The following is a 15,762-nucleotide window of genomic DNA, read 5'->3' on the forward strand; positions in this document are numbered from 1 at the left end:
TACAACAGTTACCTCATTAGCTGACAAGGAAACAAACGGTACAACAGTTACCTCATTCGCTGACAAGGTAACAAACGGTACAACAGTTACCTCATTAGCTGACAAGGTAACAAACGGTACAACAGTTACCTCATTAGCTGACAAGGTAACAAACGGTACAACAGTTATCTCATTAGCTGACAAGGTAAAAAACGGTACAACAGTTACCTCATTAGCTGACAAGGTAACAAACGGTACAACAGTTACCTCATTAGCTGACAAGGAAACAAACGGTACAACAGTTACCTCATTAGCTGACAAGGAAACAAACGGTACAACAGTTACCTCATTAGCTGACAAGGAAACAAACGGTACAACAGTTACCTCATTAGCTGACAAGGTAACAAACGGTACAACAGTTACATCATTAGCTGACAAGGTAACAAACGCCAAACGGTACAACAGTTACCTCATTAGCTGACAAGGTAACAAACGGTACAACAGTTACCTCATTAGCTGACAAGGTAACAAACGGTACAACAGTTACCTCATTAGCTGACAAGGTAACAAACGGTACAACAGTAACCTCATTAGCTGACAAGGTAACAAACGGTACAACAGTTACCTCATTAGCTGACAAGGTAACAAACGGTACAACAGTTACCTCATTAGCTGACAAGGTAACAAACAGTACAACAGTTACCTCATTAGCTGACAAGGTAACAAACGGTACAACAGTTACCTCATTAGCTGACAAGGTAACAAACGGTACAACAGTTACCTCATTAGCTGACAAGGTAACAAACGGTATGACAGTATTGTCATTAGCTGACAAGGTAACAAACGGTATAACAGTTACCTCATTAGCTGACAAGGTAACAAACGGTACAACAGTTACCTCATTAGCTGACAAGGTAACAAACGGTACAACAGTAACCTCATTAGCTGACAAGGTAACAAACGGTACAACAGTAACCTCATTAGCTGGCAAGGTAACAAACGGTACAACAGTTACCTCATTAGCTGACAAGGTAACAAACAGTACAACAGTTACCTCATTAGCTGACAAGGTAACAAACGGTACAACAGTTACCTCATTAGCTGACAAGGTAACAAACGGTACAACAGTTACCTCATTAGCTGACAAGGTAACAAACGGTACAACAGTAACCTCATTAGCTGACAAGGTAACAAACGGTATGACAGTATTGTCATTAGCTGACAAGGAAACAAACGGTACAACAGTAACCTCATTAGCTGACAAGGTAACAAACGGTACAACAGTTACCTCATTAGCTGACAAGGTAACAAACGGTACAACAGTTACATCATTAGCTGACAAGGTAACAAAAGGTACAACAGTTACCTCATTAGCTGACAAGGTAACAAACGGTACAACAGTTACCTCATTAGCTGACAAGGTAACAAACGGTACAACAGTAACATCATTAGCTGACAAGGTAACAAACGGTACAACAGTTACCTCATTAGCTGACAAGGAAACAAACGGTACAACAGTTACCTCATTAGCTGACAAGGTAACAAACGGTACAACAGTAACCTCATTAGCTGACAAGGTAACAAACGGTACAACAGTTACCTTATTAGCTGACAAGGTAACAAACGGTACAACAGTTACCTCATTAGCTGACAAGGTAACAAACGGTACAACAGTTACCTCATTAGCTGACAAGGAAACAAACGGTACAACAGTAACATCATTAGCTGACAAGGAAACAAACGGTACAACAGTAACCTCATTAGCTGACAAGGAAACAAACGGTACAACAGTAACCTCATTAGCTGACAAGGTAACAAACGGTACAACAGTTACCTCATTAGCTGACAAGGTAACAAACGGTACAACAGTTACCTCATTAGCTGACAAGGTAACAAACGGTACAACAGTTACCTCATTAGCTGACAAGGAAACAAACGGTACAACAGTAACATCATTAGCTGACAAGGAAACAAACGGTACAACAGTAACCTCATTAGCTGACAAGGAAACAAACGGTACAACAGTAACCTCATTAGCTGACAAGGTAACAAACGGTACAACAGTTACCTCATTAGCTGACAAGGTAACAAACGGTACAACAGTTACATCATTAGCTGACAAGGTAACAAACGGTACAACAGTTACATCATTAGCTGACAAGGTAACAAACGGTACAACAGTAACCTCATTAGCTGACAAGGTAACAAACGGTACAACAGTTACCTCATTAGCTGACAAGGTAACAAACGGTACAACAGTAACATCATTAGCTGACAAGGTAACAAACGGTACAACAGTTACCTCATTAGCTGACAAGGAAACAAACGGTACAACAGTTACCTCATTAGCTGACAAGGAAACAAACGGTACAACAGTTACCTCATTAGCTGACAAGGAAACAAACGGTACAACAGTTACCTCATTAGCTGACAAGGTAACAAACGGTACAACAGTTACCTCATTAGCTGACAAGGTAACAAACGGTACAACAGTTACATCATTAGCTGACAAGGTAACAAACGGTACAACAGTTACATCATTAGCTGACAAGGTAACAAACGGTACAACAGTTACCTCATTAGCTGACAAGGAAACAAACGGTACAACAGTTACATCATTAGCTGACAAGGTAACAAACGGTACAACAGTTACATCATTAGCTGACAAGGAAACAAACGGTACAACAGTTACCTCATTAGCTGACAAGGTAACAAACGGTACAACAGTTACCTCATTAGCTGACAAGGTAACAAACGGTACAACAGTAACCTCATTAGCTGACAAGGTAACAAACGGTACAACAGTAACCTCATTAGCTGACAAGGTAACAAACGGTACAACAGTTACCTCATTAGCTGACAAGGTAACAAACGGTACAACAGTTACCTCATTAGCTGACAAGGAAACAAACGGTACAACAGTAACCTCATTAGCTGACAAGGTAACAAACGGTACAACAGTAACCTCATTAGCTGACAAGGTAACAAACGGTATGACAGTATTGTCATTAGCTGACAAGGTAACAAACGGTACAACAGTAACCTCATTAGCTGACAAGGTAACAAACGGTACAACAGTAACCTCATTAGCTGACAAGGTAACAAACGGTACAACAGTTACCTCATTAGCTGACAAGGTAACAAACGGTACAACAGTAACCTCATTAGCTGACAAGGTAACAAACGGTACAACAGTTACCTCGTTAGCTGACAAGGTAACAAACGGTACAACAGTTACCTCATTAGCTGACAAGGTAACAAACGTATACAACAGTAACCTCATTAGCTGACAAGGTAACAAACGGTACAACATTTACCTCATTAGCTGACAAGGTAACAAACGGTACAACAGTTACCTCATTAGCTGACAAGGTAACAAACGGTACAACAGTAACCTCATTAGCTGACAAGGTAACAAACGGTACAACAGTAACCTCATTAGCTGACAAGGTAACAAACGGTACAACAGTTACCTCATTAGCTGACAAGGTAACAAACGGTACAACAGTTACCTCATTAGCTGACAAGGTAACAAACGGTACAACAGTAACCTCATTAGCTGACAAGGTAACAAACGGTACAACAGTAACCTCATTAGCTGACAAGGTAACAAACGGTACAACAGTAACCTCATTAGCTGACAAGGTAACAAACGGTACAACAGTTACCTCATTAGCTGACAATGTAACAAACGGTACAACAGTTACCTCATTAGCTGACAAGGTAACAAACGGTACAACAGTAACCTCATTAGCTGACAAGGTAACAAACGGTACAACAGTTACCTCATTAGCTGACAAGGTAACAAACGGTACAACAGTAACATCATTAGCTGACAAGGTAACAAATGTATACAACAGTAACCTCATTAGCTGACAAGGTAACAAACGGTACAACAGTAACCTCATTAGCTGACAAGGTAACAAACGGTACAACAGTTACCTCATTAGCTGACAAGGTAACAAACGGTACAACAGTAACCTCATTAGCTGACAAGGTAACAAACGGTACAACAGTTACGTCATTAGCTGACAAGGTAACAAACGGTACAACAGTTACCTCATTAGCTGACAAGGTAACAAACGGTACAACAGTTACCTCATTAGCTGACAAGGTAACAAACGGTACAACAGTTACCTCATTAGCTGACATGGTAACTAACTGTACAACAGTTACCTCATTAGCTGACAAGGAAACAAACGGTACAACAGTTACCTCATTAGCTGACAAGGTAACTAACTGTACAACAGTTACCTCGTTAGCTGACAAGGAAACAAACGGTACAACAGTTACCTCGTTAGCTGACAAGGTAACAAACGGTACAACAGTTACCTCATTAGCTGACAAGGTAACAAACGGTACAACAGTAATCTTATTTGCTGACAAGGTAAAAAATAGTACAAGAGTTTGCCACTAACATGGCTATATCCCCCGCCCCTGTTGCAGAATTTATGACATAATTAAATCTAAACAAACCCTAACCTTTTTTAGCGGTGGAACTTGTCATGGAAATTGTAAAACAAGAGTCATCAGAAAGATGACATTTCCCCCCGGCAGCTGTCTGTAAAGTAACCACTAGTTAATGTGCAATTCTGTATGTAATGAGTCAACAGTTGAATGTTCTTTAAGAAGCATACATTGTTTACCCACTGAATGGTTTTCAAATTCTGGCCCGGAAATGAACCCGTTCTTTCCATAAAAATTGTAAAAAATAAAAATTCATAAAAAAATAAATATCAAAAGGCACCACTTCAGTATGTGCCTGATAGATTTGCCAAGTTTCAATTAAATACACTGAATGGTTTTCGTATTCTGACCCGGAAACAAACCCCATCCCCAATTGAGTCCATGTCCAACTTCATTCCATAAAAATTTTAAAAAATTAAAATTAAAAAAATCCCAAAATATCAAAAGGCACCACTTCAGTATGTGCCTGATAGCCTTGCCAAGTTTCGATCAAATACACTGAATGGTTTTCGAATTCTGTCCCGGAAAAGGAAATGATTACGGACGGACAGACGGACGGACGGACAGACTGGCTGATCGCTATATCCCCCTGCATTATATGCCGGGGGGATAAAAAAAGAAGAGTTTGGAACCTAAGTCCATCTTGTTGGCATGGAAACGTAAAAAATATAAAATTCTAAAATTTCTAAATAGCAAAAGGCACCAGTTCAGCATGTACCTGACAGACCTGCAAAGTTTGATGTAAAAATATTGAACGGTTGATGAGTTATGCTCCGGAAACGAACCCTACCCTCACAGAACCTAAGTCCATCTTGTTGCCATGGAAACGTAAAATATAAAAATTTCTAAAATTTCTAAATAGCAAAAGGCACCAGTTCAGCATGTACCTGACAGACCTGCAAAGTTTGATGAAAAAATATTGAACGATTTATGAGTTATGCTCCGGAAACGAAACGTGACGGACAGACGGACGGACGGACGGAACCTGTTTCTATATCCCCCGCCAACTTTGTTGGGTGGGGGATAAAAACAGTTAACTCATTAGCTGACAAGGTAACAAACAGTACTACAGTTACCTCATTAGCTGACAAGGTTACAAACGGTATGACAGTTACCTCATTAGCTGACATGGTAACTAACTGTACAACAGTTACCTCATTTGCTGACAAGGTACAGTACTACAGTCAGTTACCTCAGTAACTATTGAGACGACATACAGTACTACAGTCAGTTACCTCAGTAGCTGAGGTGACGACATACAGCACTACAGTCAGTTACCTCAGTAGCTGTGGACATGACATACAGTACTACAGTCAGTTACCTCAGTAGCTGTGGACATGACATACAGTACTACAGTCAGTTACCTCAGTAGCTGTGGACATGACATACAGCACTACAGTTAGTTACCTCAGTAGCTGTGGACATGACATACAGTACTACAGTCAGTTACCTCAGTAGCTGTGGACATGACATACAGCACTACAGTCAGTTACCTCAGTAGCTGTGGACATGACATACAGTACTACAGTTAGTTACCTCAGTAGCTGTGGACATGACATACAGCACTACAGTCAGTTACCTCAGTAGCTGTGGACATGACATACAGTACTACAGTCAGTTACCTCAGTAGCTGTGGACATGACATACAGTACTACAGTCAGTTACCTCAGTAGCTGTGGACATGACATACAGCACTACAGTCAGTTACCTCAGTAGCTGTGGACATGACATACAGTACTACAGTCAGTTACCTCAGTAGCTGTGGACATGACATACAGCACTACAGTCAGTTACCTCAGTAGCTGAGGAGACGACATACAGTACTACAGTTAGTTACCTCATTAGCTGCAGAGGCGACATACAACGGCTGTTCCACACGATCCCCAAGGCCCAGGACTAGTCGTAGATCTTTCTGCTGGTGCTGTAGGGGAAAGTGTGGGTCAAACTTGCCATTCACCATTGCTGCAAGAGAGAACACTAGTCAGTACTCCATACATCACATGCTTCAGTACACACATACAAAGTTCAGAAGCCACCATATATGTGTGATATATATATCACACATCTCAGTACACACATCACACACAGGTTGTCAATATATCACGGGTTATTTTGTTCTGCAGTGGTCTTAATCATGGACTAAGTCAAGCACTTTTTGAGGTGGGTCACATACAAAAAAAGCAATAATCCAACCACTGGGAATCCCATTTTTAGTCCTCTCTGTATTCAAAGAATACTATACCTCTAATAAATTATTACCTAAATCCTGTATTTTGGTTGTAATCACCTTATAAAATTCTTAATATTTTCACCAGAAGTCCTCTTCACTGTCAACTACCTATAATATGTTGTGACGCTAATATTATCTCTCTTCCTATATCTCTTGCACATGTGCCATGGGGAAAACCTCACTTGTTTCTAACATCATGATCAGTAACTGCATGCAGATTACTGGGGAGGCAGGTGTGATAGCTCCTGATGTAATAGAGGTCATATTCTTTGAATTATTTGTTGCTTTATTTGTTTTTGGATTGAGAAAGTTACATGGAGAGGAGTAATAGTTGGAAAGATGTAAACAAACCTTTTGCAACAATCCTTTTCTTTGTCTCACATATGCATAATGATATGCGTAAATAATTATGAAAATATTTTTAAAACATTCCTAACTGTGAATTATTACACTAAACATATTTGTTTTAATCAGCCCGATCATGAGAGGAAGCCAGGTTCTGTTCTAGAGCACTTGTGCTCCTCGCCTGCAGCCACTAGGAGGCGAAGAGCAGGTAACCAGTCAAGCTCTATCCCCATACAGACTTTCGCTGCAGTGAAACATTGACCAAGTTTTGGACAGCGTGAATAATTGACGTGTCAGGCTACAGGAGTAATCATATTAGCATTAGAGAGGTAACTCTCAAAGAAGCATGGTTCACAAGGTTGTGGGCTTCAGTTTTACCAATATCTTCATGTCTCCACTGATCCTGTTCATTAAAACATAATATAACAACAATGTAACTACTTCTTTGAAAAGATCAATTATGAAAAAAATATTAATAACTTTACCACTGGAGATATATCAATGTCAACAAAATCATGTTTACCACTATGATTGTTTCAACTTAATACCCCCTGTTCCTTGTTGAAAGTTTTGTTTTCATATTTAAATGTTTATTATTACATTAATATTTAAACTGAAATGTGCCATATTCTCATTCCTGTTTCTGAAGATACCAAATGCAAATTGCAATTTGTCTTACCAAAGGGTTATGTCAGTATTGGTACTTGAATCAATAGGTAGGTATGATTCAAAAAATTTTTGCACCATGTTGATTCTTTGGATCAGAGTTATCTTGTTAACAATGATGGCTATTGTTTGATAATTCCTACAAATACAAAACCTCTATTACATCATTGCCTGAATACCCCTGACTGATCGAAAGGTTCTGACATCTAGTTATGCCCTGGATAGTCAACAGTGAGTCAGTGAGTGAGTATGGTTTTATGCCGCTTTTAGCAATATTCCAGCAACATCACGGCCAGGGACACCAGAAATGGGCTTCACACATTGTACTCATGTGGGGGATCGAACCTGGGTCTTCAGTGTGCCAGCGAACGTTTTAACTACTAGGCTACCCAAACGCCAATAGTCAACAGTTCTACTGAAATTAAACTTCGTGATTTTCATCAAATTTGGGTCCTAATTGTTCCAAACAACACTATTCTAGGTGCTTTGACCAATATTAGGCATACATCATCCCAAAATCACCTAAAGGCCCAATTTTCAGAATAAATGCAAGACATCTTTTGTATAGAAGATTAACAGATATTTTCTGTATTTCCGATGCAGTTGAGTGGCTGGTTAGTAGAATCTGCAAGCCAGAACAGAACAGAGATACCACTCCGGTGGATACAAGCTCTTTGCAAAGGGCACGACTCATGTATTGTCTATGCCCTAATCATCCCAGAGCTGGAGACTGGATCTTTGCCACGAACTCGGGTAAGACCCAATCAGATAAAAAAAAATGATCAGTTACATTTGAGAATGAAGCATGGGTTTTACACGTCCTCCAACAGGAACGATTTCATCGTTCTGTTGTGGACAGGATAATCTCCTACAGATATCCCATTGGGCTGGAGAACTGTATATCGGGCCGAACTGTATCTTTCCATGATGCCGTGGCAGAACTTAGCATCCTGGTGAAGATGGAGCAACTGTTGCTGAGGCAGGTTTGGAGTAGATGGAGTTTGTCTACATCTTTGTATGATAACTTCCAAGCATGAAGGTATGAAGGTGCCGTGGAAGTAGGCTGCCGAACATGATGTCTGATCTGGGCTGGAGTAGGAGATGTCAGTGTTACGGAAGTCTCAGGGGTTTGTCCAAGAATAATGGAAACAGTCTGCGGAAACCCCAGCTAGGCTGGCCATTTGGGCGCAGTCTGTGTCCTCGATCTTCCTCAGAACCCCGTCTATGAAGGAACAAGGTCGACAGTCATATGCCAATATCCCCATCCATACCATGATCAACATCTGCTCAATGAGCTTGGAGATCCGACAGCAGACTGACATACACTGGAAACTTGTTGTTATGGCATGTGCCAGACAAGTCCAGATGAGGTGTGTCCAACACCAATGTTATCCAACATTGGGGAGACCTTTCTGTAGCCACTATCCTCCCCTGGCAGAATAAATGTCTGCAAGATGTTGAGCTGCCCCAGCATGCATTAATCGAGTGTCCCAAGGTTGCCATAGACCTTGCATTGTTAAGACTGTCCATATTAGCTCCTCAACCAAGGTGTGTCTGTGACAGGTTTCCTTATATCAAACCTCAAGTCTCTAGGTTTGATACTGCCACCTTTGCCTATAGATTTGTAGGTATCTTTCTATCTCATAACCTCTTGGGAGGTTTTACTTTTTCCTAGTAAGACCTGGTATGAGATTTTACTTTTTCCTGGTGATACCCGATGACTGAGTAACAGATGACACTTGGACTATGTGTTTCATATGTTTCCTGGTGATACCCGATGACTGAGTAGCAGATGACACTTGGACTATGTGTTTCATATGTTTCCTGGTGATACCCGATGACTGAGTAACAGATGTCACTTGGACTATGTGTTTCATATGTTTCCTGGTGATACCCAATGACTGAGTAGCAGATGACACTTGGACTATGTGTTTCATATGTTTCCTGGTGATACCCGATGACTGAGTAACAGATGACACTTGGACTATGTGTTTCATATGTTTCCTGGTGATACCCGATGACTGAGTAACAGATGACACTTGGACTATGTGTTTCATATGTTTCCTGGTGATACCCGATGACTGAGTAACAGATGACACTTGGACTATGTGTTTCATATGTCCAATGTTCTAAAATCGAAGACAAGAAATGAAACTTTTTCATTATGGATGACTGAAATCAAATCTGATACCTCACATATCATGTGAAGTTTTGTAGCCCACTGGTGTCCCACTGAGCCACCCGGACAGGTAATGAGAGAATATTTAGGAATGTTTAAGTTGTCTATGCTGCACATGTTTCTTCTCTCGCACGCTTTGATCGCATTTCTTTTTTACCGCGACACACTGTATTGTTTCACTATAAAATAGCTTGAGGTTTTCTTATTTTTTCTGTTATTTCTTGCATTTAGAGAGTTAATAAGTGAGATAGTGAGACAAAGTCAAGAAGCTAGGGGGACAGGTAAATAAGGTGAGAGAGGGAGGTAACTCCTACAAGACACACATGCACCACACCACCAGGGAGGTCACAGACAATGTCTTCTAGAAGCTGTCAGGGAAAGCAACACATATCACTCACAATATAATGACAAACTTATGGCCCTCAGAGCAAAATTTCATCTGGCGTATGGTCCTCTGGGACAAGCAAAACAAACAACCTTCATTGCACTGGGAAGTAGAGTAAAGTGACACCAAAAGTATTCGGTTTCACTCAAATGTCCACTGTCATCAACTGGTGGGTGGCTGGATGGTTTAGGGAGATAGTGTGTGAGTGAGATAGTCAGTGAGTGAGTGAATGAAACAGTGAATGAAACAGTGAGTGAGATAGTGAGTGAGTGAGAAAGTGAGTGAGTGAATGAAACAGTGAGTGAGTGAGTAAGTGAGATAGTGAGTTAGTGAGATAGTGAGTCAGTGAATGAAACAGTGAGTAAGATAGTAAGATAGTGAGTGAGTGAGTGAGTCAGTGAATGAAACAGTGAGTGAGTGAGTAAGTGAGATAGTGAGTTAGTGAGATAGTGATTCAGTGAATGAAACAGTGAGTAAGATAGTTAGAGTGTCAGTGAGATAGTGAGTCAGTGAATGAAACAGTGAGTAAGATAGTGAGAGTGTCAGTGAGATAGTGAGTGAGTGAATGAAACAGTGAGTAAGATAGTGAGTGAGTGAGATAGTGAGTGAGTGAGATAGTGAGTCAGTGAATGAAACAGTGAGTAAGATAGTGAGAGTGTCAGTGAGATAGTGAGTCAGTGAATGAAACAGTGAGTAAGATAGTGAGTGAGTGAGATAGTGAGTGAGTGAATGAAACAGTGAGTAAGATAGTGAGTGAGTGAGATAGTGAGTCAGTGAATGAAACAGTGAGTAAGATAGTAAGATAGTGAGTGAGTGAGATAGTGAGTGAGTGAGATAGTGAGTGAGTGAATGAAACAGTGAGTAAGATAGTAAGATAGTGAGGGAGTGAGTGAGTGAATGAAACAGTGAGTAATATAGTGAGATAGTGAGTAAGACAGTGAGTAAGATAGTGAGATAGTGAGTAAGATAGTGAGTGAGATAGTGAGTTAGTGAGATAGTGAGTGAGATAGTGAGTGAATGAAACAGTAAGATAGTGAGTGAGATAGTGAGATAGTGAGTGAGTGAGTGAGTGAGTGAGTGAGTATGGTTTTACGCCGCTTTTAGCAATATTCCAGCAACATCAAGGCGGGGGACACCAGAAATGGGCTTCACACATTGTACCCATGTCGGGAATCGAACCCGGGTCTTCGGCGTGGCGAGCGATCTTACTCACGAGCGAACGCTTTAACCACTAGGCTACCTGACTGCCCCGATAGTGAGTAAGACAGTGAGTAAGATAATGAGATAGTGAGTAAGACAGTGAGTGAGATAGTGAGTAAGATAGTGAGTAAGACAGTGAGTGAGATAGTGAGTAGGACAGTGAGTCAGATAGTGAGTGAGATAGTGAGTAAGACAGTGAGTGAGATAGTGAGTAAGATAGTGAGTAAGACAGTGAGTGAGATAGTGAGTAGGACAGTGAGTAAGATAGTGAGTGAGATAGTGAGTAAGACAGTGAGTGAGATAGTGAGTAAGATAGTGAGTAAGACAGTGAGTGAGATAGTGAGTAGGACAGTGAGTAAGATAGTGAGTGAGATAGTGAGTAAGATAGAGAGTAAGACAGTGAGTGAGATAGTGAGTAAGATAGTGAGTGAGATAGTGAGTAAGATAGTGAGTGAGATAGTGAGTGAGATAGTGAGTAAGACAGTGAGTAAGATAGTGAGTAGGACAGTGAGTAAGATAGTGAGTGAGATAGTGAGTAAGATAGTGAGTAAGATAGTGAGTAAGATAGTGAATAAGATAGTGAGTAAGACAGTGAGTGAGATAGTGAGTAAGATAGTGAGTAAGATAGTGAGTAAGATAGTGAGTAAGATAGTGAGTGAGATAGTGAGTAAGACAGTGAGTGAGATAGTGAGTAAGATAGTGAGTAAGACAGTGAGTGAGATAGTGAGTAGGACAGTGAGTAAGATAGTGAGTGAGATAGTGAGTAAGACAGTGAGTGAGACAGTGAGTAAGATAGTGAGTGAGATAGTGAGTGAGTGAGTAAGATAGTGAGTAAGATAGTGAGTAAGATAGTGAGTAAGACAGTGAGTGAGATAGTGAGTAAGATAGTGAGTAAGATAGTGAGTAAGATAGTGAGTGAGATAGTGAGTAAGACAGTGAGTGAGATAGTGAGTAAGATAGTGAGTAAGACAGTGAGTGAGATAGTGAGTAGGACAGTGAGTAAGATAGTGAGTGAGATAGTGAGTAAGATAGTGAGTGAGTGAGATAGTGAGTGAGTGAGATAGTGAGTAGGACAGTGAGTAAGACAGTGAGTGAGATAGTGAGTAAGATAGTGAGTAAGACAGTGAGTAGGACAGTGAGTAAGATAGTGAGTGAGATAGTGAGTGAGTGAGTGAGTGAGATAGTGAGTGAATGAAACAGTGAGTAAGATAGTGAGTGAGATAGTGAGTAAGATAGTGAGTGAGTGAGTGAGATAGTGAGTGAATGAAACAGTGAGTGAGATAGTGAGTGAGATAGTGAGTGAGTGAGTGAGATAGTGAGTGAATGAAACAGTGAGTACGATAGTGGATGAGGTAGTGAGTAAGACAGTGAGTGAGATAGTGAGTGAGATAGTAAGTAAGATAGTGAGTGAGTGAGTGAGATAGTGAGTGAGTGAGTGAGTAAGATAGTAAGTTAGTCAATGAAACAATGAGTAAGATAGTGAGTGAGATAGTGAGTGAGTGAGTGAGATAGTGAGTGAATGAAACAGTGAGTGAGATAGTGAGTGAGATAGTGAGTAAGATAGTGAGTGAGATAGTGAGTAAGACTGTGAGTAGGACAGTGAGTAAGATAGTGAGTGAGATAGTGAGTGAGTGAGTGAGATAGTGAGTGAATGAAACAGTGAGTAAGATAGTGGATGAGGTAGTGAGTAAGACAGTGAGTGAGATAGTGAGTGAGATAGTAAGTAAGATAGTGAGTGAGTGAGTGAGATAGTGAGTGAGTGAGTGAGTAAGATAGTAAGTTAGTCAATGAAACAGTGAGTCAGTCAGGTAGTGAGTAAGATAGTGAGTGAGATAGCGAGTGAGTGAGATAATGAGTGAGTTAGATAGAGAGTGAGTGAGTCAGTCAGTCAGTGAATGAAGTGAGATAGTGAGTCAGTGAAAGGAAAAAGTGAGTGAGATAGTAAGTGAGGTAGTGAGATAGTGAGTGAGTAAGATAGTGAGTGAGATAGTGAGTGAGTGAGATAGTGAGTGAGTAAGAGAGTGAGTGAGTAATATAGTAAGATAGTTAGTGAGTGAATGAAACAGTGAGTGAGATAGTGAATGAGGTTGTGAGTAATATAGTGAGTGAGATAGTGAGTGAGGTAGTGAGTGAGGTAGTGAGTGAGATAGTGAGTGAGTAAGTGAGTCAGTGAGTGAGACAGTGAGTCAGTGAGTGAGTGAGTCACTCAGTGAATGAAACAGTGAGTGAGATTGTGAGTCAGTGAATGAAACAGTGAGTGAGATAGTAAGTGGGGTAGTGAGATAGTGAGTAAGATAGTGAGTGAGATAGTAAGTGAGTGAGTGAGATAGTGAGTCAGTGAAGGAAACAGTGAGTGAGATAGTAAGTGAGGTAGTGAGATAGTCAGTGAGTGAGTCAGTCAGTGAATGAAACAGTGAGTGAGATAGTGAGTGAGTGAGTGAGATAGTGAGTAAGAGAGTGAGTGAGTAAGATAGTGAGTGAATGAAAAAGTGAGATAGTGAGTGAGGTAGTGAGTGAGTGAGTTTATGCTTTACGTCACATCGGCAATATTTCAGCCATATCGTGACGAGAGTGAGGTAGTGAGTGAGATAGTGAGTGAGTCAGTGAGATAGTGAGTGAGTGAGTGAGTGAGTCACTCAGTGAATGAAACAGTGAGTGAGATAGTGAGTCAGTGAATGAAACAGTGAGTGAGATAGTAAGTGAGGTAGTGAGATAGTGAGTGAGATAGTAAGTGAGTCAGTGAGATAGTGAGTCAGTGAGTGAGTGAGTCACTCAGTGAATGAAACAGTGAGTGAGATAGTGAGTCAGTGAATGAAACAGTGAGTGAGATAGTAAGTGAGGTAGTGAGTCAGTGAGATAGTGAGTCAGTGAGTCAGTCAGTCAGTGAATGAAACAGTGAGAGAGATAATGAGTGAGTTAGATAGAGAGTGAGTGAGTGAGTCGGTCAGTGAATGAAGCAGTGAGTAAGATAGTGAGTCAGTGAATGAAACAGTGAGTGAGATAGTTAGATAGTGAGTGAGTGAGTGAGATAGTGAGTGAGATAGTAAGATAGTGAGTGAGTAAGTGATATAGTGAGTCAGTGAATGAAACAGTGAGTGAGATAGTAAGTAAGATAGTGAGTGAGTCAGTGAATGAAACAGTGAGTGAGATAGTGAGTGAGGTAGTAAGTAAGATAGTGAGTGAGTGAGTGAGTCAGTCAGGCAGTCAGTGAATGAAGCAGTGAGTGAGATAGTGAGTGATTTAAAAAAGTAAGATATTTAGTGAGTGAGATAGTGAGTGAGTGAGTCAGTCAGTCAGTGAATGAAGCAGTGAGTGAGATAGTAAGTGAGGTAGTAACTGAGATAGTGAGTGAGATAGTGAGTGAGTGAATGAAACAGTGAGTGAGATAGTGAGTGAGTGAATGAAACAGTGAGTGAGATAGTGAGTGAGTGAGTGAATAAAACTATGATAGTAAGTGAGATAGTGAGTGAGTGAGTGAGTGAGTGAGTGAGTGAGCTGCAATATTACTGTTATACAAGCACGTCTGTGGATAAGTAATCCAGTCTGCATCAGACAACCACATGGATATAAGGGATCATAACAGAAGTTACTACTGTTACAACAGAAACAAGGGACTGTGTGAACATAGACTATGGACTGAGTGTGCAAACAGGAACATGCACTATCAAGCCAAATATTCAACAGTTTATAGAACGCGGATAGTGTTTATGCAGAAGATACTTGCCATTAACAATTGCTGAAAAGACAAAAAAAAGAAGGCATGCAAACAATTAATATTAAAAAAAGAACAATTAATAAGTGCTTTATGAGATTCAGAAAATAGTTTGTTTGGAAAGCATTTCCAATTTAATAAATGACGATTTTTTTTCTTTTATGTACTTTCAATTTTGGACATTTTCACTAGTTTTAGCAAAAATGAAAGTTTTGACAGATAGACACATTTTATGAGGTCAAAGTGAAAGTGAAATAAGGATTTGGATGTTGGCAGTTTCTACTCATTTTAGGACATTTGCTAACTTCAAAATTTCAGAATTCCGAGTAACAGCCTTTGGGTTATATTGCCATCAGTCTATGTCCCATGAACCAGCTAACTACAGTGCCATTGGGCCTACCTTGACTCTTATGATTAATGGTAGGACAGGAGAGTGAGCCAAGGGAGAGAACTTCTGACAGATCCTCCATGTCTATGCCCACTTTCTCTGCGAGTGCCATTGCCTCTGCCAGCCCTGCCATGACGGTGCCCAGTAGCATATTGTGGATGAGCTTCATCCGCGTGGCAGTGCCTACTTCATCTTAAAGGAAGGAGTGACA

General features: G+C 40.5%; 1 protein-coding gene across 6 annotated transcripts in view; it reads right to left on the bottom strand.

Annotated features, from left to right (window-relative positions):
* The window catches only part of LOC124139819 (putative oxidoreductase GLYR1), a 107,023-nt gene that overhangs the window by 3,058 nt on the left and 88,203 nt on the right, over positions 1–15,762 (bottom strand). For 5 of the 6 annotated variants that reach the window (XM_046507166.2, XM_046507171.2, XM_046507170.2 and 2 more), the window contains 3 exons: positions 15,564–15,743; positions 15,176–15,187; positions 6,284–6,408 (listed from right to left, as the gene is read on the bottom strand). In XM_046507166.2, the coding sequence (XP_046363122.1) occupies positions 6,284–6,408; positions 15,176–15,187; positions 15,564–15,743 (317 nt within the window). The remainder of the gene's footprint in view (positions 1–6,283; positions 6,409–15,175; positions 15,188–15,563; positions 15,744–15,762) is intronic. The other variant, XM_046507167.2, reaches the window with a different exon arrangement.

Source organism: Haliotis rufescens, unplaced genomic scaffold (assembly GCF_023055435.1).
Source record: "Haliotis rufescens isolate VD_foot unplaced genomic scaffold, xgHalRufe1.0.p SCAF_7, whole genome shotgun sequence".
Taxonomy (NCBI): Eukaryota; Metazoa; Mollusca; class Gastropoda; order Lepetellida; family Haliotidae; genus Haliotis; species Haliotis rufescens.